Genomic DNA, 5,401 nt, shown 5'->3' on the forward strand with positions numbered 1-5,401 from the left:
AACGACGTTGTCACTGCAACGTACAACATTCCGGAACCGAGGTCAGCTAGACCGAGTGCGGTGCCGTCGTCGTCCATGCGGTGGGGAGAGGGTCCTAATACTACGCCGACACTTCCACGACATGACTCGTCTCTACCAATACATGGGCATACATCACAGATAAATGCTCCAGATTTAGGTTCGACGCCCGAACAGACTCATTTCGTGGAGCAGGATGCATATACAGCATATGCCGCACACACTCAAGGATCTCAGCCATATTTGCCCACGCGAGGGATTAGGATGCCTGAGGAGAATCGTTGGGCTGAGACGAGCGAGGGAGCACAAAGCTACAACAGCGGTCAGGTATGTACAATTATAATAAGCAATTACATAACTTCTATTTACACATCCTTTTTTTACACACAGTTTATTTTAAACACACTTTTTCGCGGAGCAGGAAATTAATGATCCATCATGGGGAGATGAACATACCCAGCGTGGCGTACAGAAATAAATACTCACAGAAAACCATGATACTCAATGCACGCTCCCAGGAATGATAAATGATTTTTTCGGGCAGGACGTTATTGGTCCATCTTATATCAATTCTGAGTCACAGCCATTCACCTACAATTTAGAATCATCATCTCAATATGGATTTCAGACTCCACCACCTATGCATGAGTCGCAGACACAGGAACACGAGGGACAGTACGGTCGTGGTCTTCGTGAACACAGCCCCCCTGAACGATTGTCACCCTCCGGTCGTCGGGCAAGGCCAGCTGGTCGTCGTCGCATAGGGTGATTCGTCCATGTATGTGTGCGAACTATTGCATCTCTCTATGTCAGTTTCAAACTTTCAGATGTACGTACAAGACATCTATGTAGTTTCATGAAATAAAAGTTCTCGATATCTTTAAAGTTGCTTCCATAAAATAAGATACATAAAATAAAATTCATAAAATAACATGCATAAAATAAGATACATTAAGATGTAGAGTTCATAAAAAAACTACATAAAGTCGTCGTCATCCTTCGACGATGCAGAGCTCTCGCCCTTTGACGAAGCGCTACTCTTGGCCTTCGTCGATGATGCGCTCTTGGCCTTCGTCGATGATGCGCTCTTGGTACTCGGCATGAAGATATCGTCTTCGTCCTCACTATCGTCAATTCATAAAAAGGGATGTTTTACTCCACCTCCACCGCGTATGTGTTGGCCTTTCTTCTTCCATCTTTCATTCAACCGCAGAAGTTCTTTCCGAATCTCCTCATATGTCCTTGCAGGCCACCCCTTCCTAGCTAATGCGTGGGCAACTTCATTCAGTAGCGTGTCAGTACTGATGAGTTTGTCCCATGAAACTATTCTATTATCTATCTTGAAATTGCTAGCTAAGCGCAGAAGACACTCGGACATACCACTGTGAAAACTACGATCGAAAGGATAATGAGACATTTTCAGCACACTCCTTACCCACCTTGGTCTGGAGGGGGTTTTATAGGTGCAGCAGAACGAGACGAATAACTAATGGCGGGAAAACGAGGAGGGAAAGCGAGGCGGGAAAGCGAGGGCAGGAAAGCAAGGGCGGGAAAGCGAGGCGGGAACAAAATGGCGGCAAAGCTATACGCGGGAAAAAATGACGGGAAAGCGAGGCGGGAAATAAATGGCAGGATAAAATGAACATACACGTAGCTGAAATTAAGATACCCATTATGGAAATTAAGATACACATTGCTGAAAATAAGATACAATTTGCCGAAATTAAGATACAACTTGCAGAAATTAAGATATAACTAACACAAATTAACATACAATAAAATAAATCTACTGAGTCCAACGCGGATATTTTCCTTTTCCATCACCAGCTTCTTCTGCTGCCTTGGCGGCACGAGCCCTTTCTCTTTTTCTCTCCCTCTCAGCTTCACGGGCCTGTTCCCGCTGTCTGTAAACCTCCTCCAGCCGAAGTTTCTCTTCTTGATTTTTCCTTTTCATCTCATCAAGAAAAGCCCTCTGCTCCACACAGTAATCTTCCCACTCTTTCTTCTGCTCTGCTTTCTCCTCTGCTTTAGCCTTCTCACGACGCTCTTCCAAGTCCAAGCTAGCCCATGCACGGCGACCTCTTTCACGAATCTCGTTCACCACCCAGTCCGGCATTTCCGTGTCAATCCAACGATAGTACATGCAGAGAGGAGGAGGAGACTAAAGGATGGATCAGATTCAAGTAAACAATAATATCAAATAACAATAATCTGGATGACTTGAGCATACCGGAGGCCTGGCGTACGCAGAAATAGATTCGGGTGGATCTGATTCATAATTGGCGCACATGAAAAACTTCATGCCCAACCAATCTGAAAAATCTGTCACCTCCTTCACCTTGCAGACATCTCCGCACCAACATCGAACTGCTTCCACCCCCCGAGGCAAGCTTGCACTCTGCATTTTCCTAGGTCTAATGCTCTGATCCGAACAAGGCAAACTCATACTGACTATGGAGGTGCAGGTGCTTTGAAGTCTGGCTGATGGTGAAGAGAGTTTCACTCCCTGCCTCCTTTTATAGGCTCTGTCGGATGTCTACGCGGGAAAAAACGGCGCGAAAACGAGAAACTTTAGCGGGAAACTTAGGCGGGAAAATAACGTGGGAAACTTAGGCGGGAAAAAATTGCACTGCTCGTCCGTCGTTATCGCGTGCATGTGGCGGGAACAAATACAGCAGACAACCTCAGTTAGTGCAATCAGCCTTTAGGCCCTGCTTGGAATGCCGTTCTATTTTTACAAGTGCAATACTTACAAAGGTGTGTATTATTTTTACAAGTGTACTCCCTCTGTTCCTAAATATAAGTCTTTTTAGATATGTTACTAGATGACTACATAAAAAACAAAATGACAGAATCTACATTCTAAAATAAGTCCATATACATCCATATATAGTCTTGTAGTACAAACTCTTAAAAGACTTATATTTAGGAAATCTCCCTCCGTAAAAAAAACTCCATCCGTTCCTAAATATAAGGCATTTTAGAGATTGTACAATAAACTACATACGGATGTACATAGACATCTTTAGAGTATAGATTCACTCATTTTGCTACGTATGTAGTCTTCTAGTGAAATACCTAAAATGTCTTATATTTTGAAACGGAGGAACTAAATCCAATACCGCATGCAAGTTAGAGGGGGAAAATTTTGAATGGGAAGTTAGCGCCGTTTGCCCAGACAGCAGCCTCGTAGTCAGCGAAATCAACGTCCCTGTCACGAGCAATGCAGATTCGGCCGGCCGCCGGGGGTGGTGGCGGCAGGGCCCACCCAGTCAGCTGTCCGTTACGGACCGGCGTGGCGGGAACGGGGTCCGCAGCCGGCCGCCTCAGCTGGTGGCGGCAGGCCCTAGCCGCCTCGGGCGGTGGCAGCAGGACCCACAGCCGCCTCGGGAGGTGGCGGCAGGTGCCACGTGCCGCCTGGCGCGTCTGCCGCCACCCGGGGAGCTGGTCCTTTCCCTTTTTAGCATTCGCAGGTGGTCTTTTCTGACATTCACGTTCGCGAGGGGGCGAGGGGGTCCTTTTGGACAAAAATTCTCATGTATTGGCCAATAAAACAAGATTTAGAAAAAAAGATGTATTCGATTTAATGGAGTGCAATGTCTTCCGGAGAACCAGCAGTGAAATTTGATGTGAAACTACAGTAGTCTTACATCTTTCCTACTGCTGCACACGGCATACGGCACCACCCGCCCATGCCTCCCGTTTTGGTGCAAGGTGCTCCATGCATGCCGACTGCACTCCGTCTGAACCACACCGGTTCGGGAAGGGGCACCTTTACCTCCGTCGCATCCTCCTCTCCCCCGTTCAAAAGACAAACAATTTACCCAAAGCCTGTTTACAAAAGATTAGAAAACGCCTTGCTGAGCCTGGCCAACGTTCGGTGAAAGCATCCCCGAGTACATTTCTTAGCATCTTGAATTATTTCTTAGCTGAATCATTTCTACGGAACTCAACTAACGGGGCAGCAGCAGTTGCTTCTGTCGTTGCAGAAGGCTCCGGGCACCGGGGGCGCCTGCACGCCGCCGCAGAACTTCTTGCACCGGTGGTCGGTGCAGTGTGGGAAGTAGTTGGAGTAGCACGACGCCGGCACAAAAAGAGCACCAGACTCATTGATCTGCAAAATAATCGTGCAGTGAATCTTTTGATCTCGGAGACCATGGAAATCAAGTGTTCCTTCCTATATATATAGTACTAAATCAACCACAATTAATAGAAACTGAATGGAGCAGCGAAATTAACCAGTACTAACCTCTTTGTGGGCATCACACGAGGAGAGAAGGAGGGTGGTAGCCATGATCACCATGACAGCGGCCACGGAGCCGCACCAGAGGGCGCTCCTGTTCTTCTTCAGCATGGCCATGGCGTATAGCCGTATAGTACAGGAGGGGGCAGGAGGCTAGTCAGCTACGCTTGCGTGCGTGTAGTTCTTCTTCCTTTGTGTTTCCTTGTGTGTTTATATAGGACGTTGTGTGTTTTGCCTAGCCAATTATATGTAACGGCACCGCCGGATGTGTCCACCGCAGAGGATACCATAAGCAAGCGTGGCGCCGCCAGGTTGATCGCCAAAGAGAATAAGTAGTGTGGCGCCAGAGTCGTGTGTGTTAGGTCAAAAGTGTGATGTGCCTGTGTGCGCTGGAACCAGGAAGAATTTATTCCGAAAAGCATGAGCCGAATGGACAAAGAACTTATTCCCCGTCTCCTCTTGCTTTCTGCCATCCCCTGCCGCTTTCTCGAGTTTGTTCTCCTCAGCCCTGCATCTATCTCGCGTCCTGGATCCAATCCTTGGCCAAGAGATATTACATCAAAAGTCCACTGGATTAAATGATTGATTCCACTTAACAAATACAGTGGATTTTTTCCTTTTCTTTTGCCGGGAATGGACATATATCTGTGCATGGGCAACTGGATAACATCGAATGCAAGTTCATAGAAGAACTTAGGTTGTTTTTGGTTGGACTTTTGCAAAGCGAGAAGCTAACCAAAGGAAGAAAATGAGAAGCAGAAATTGCAAAATCTATATCTTTCTCGTAGTGTAATTTTTCAAGCAGGGGAACCCCAACTTCAACAATGTATTTTTAGCTGTCGCCTGAATGTTGCATGGTATTTAACCACCTTTGCCACTCGCAAGTCAAAAAAACGATTTGTTCTAGTCCCAAGCAAACCATCGAGCAGCCAGCCACCCCTCGTCAACACTGAAAAAATCGCCGGACCCCAATCCCCCCGAGCGGCAGCTAGGGTTCGACGCCACCGCCTGCGCCGCCACCAGCCCTCCACCGCTGCGTGCCCACTCGCCGGCGTCGCCTACCATGTCCGCCTCCCCGTCGCCAACTCCTCCTTCCTCCACTCCCCGTCGGACCTCCCCGCCTCACCAGATCTCGTGGAC

The 5,401-nt window shown here is 47.5% G+C and overlaps 1 protein-coding gene across 1 annotated transcript; it reads right to left on the minus strand.

The window, feature by feature from the left end:
* Positions 1-3,577: 3,577 nt before the first annotated feature.
* Positions 3,578-4,537, minus strand: LOC123439329. The gene is made up of 2 exons (XM_045116059.1): positions 4,268-4,537; positions 3,578-4,132 (listed from the first exon to the last, which is right to left on the minus strand). Exons 1-2 carry the CDS (start codon positions 4,376-4,378, stop codon positions 3,968-3,970), a joined length of 276 nt encoding a protein of 91 aa, XP_044971994.1. The 5' UTR covers positions 4,379-4,537; the 3' UTR covers positions 3,578-3,967.
* Positions 4,538-5,401: the final 864 nt, after the last annotated feature.

The sequence above is a fragment of the Hordeum vulgare genome, chromosome 3H (assembly GCF_904849725.1).
Source record: "Hordeum vulgare subsp. vulgare chromosome 3H, MorexV3_pseudomolecules_assembly, whole genome shotgun sequence".
NCBI classification, from domain to species: Eukaryota; Viridiplantae; Streptophyta; class Magnoliopsida; order Poales; family Poaceae; genus Hordeum; species Hordeum vulgare.

What these genes read in the sequence shown, in the direction of transcription:
- LOC123439329 (XM_045116059.1), bottom strand. Translation starts at nt 4,378, where the DNA reads ATGGCCATGCTGAAGAAGAACAGGAGCGCCCTCTGGTGCGGCTCCGTG. An exon ending in CGTGTGATGCCCACAAAGAG is followed by an intron (nt 4,133 to 4,267) that starts GTTAGTACTGGT and finishes ATTATTTTGCAG; the next exon opens with ATCAATGAGTCTGGTGCTCT.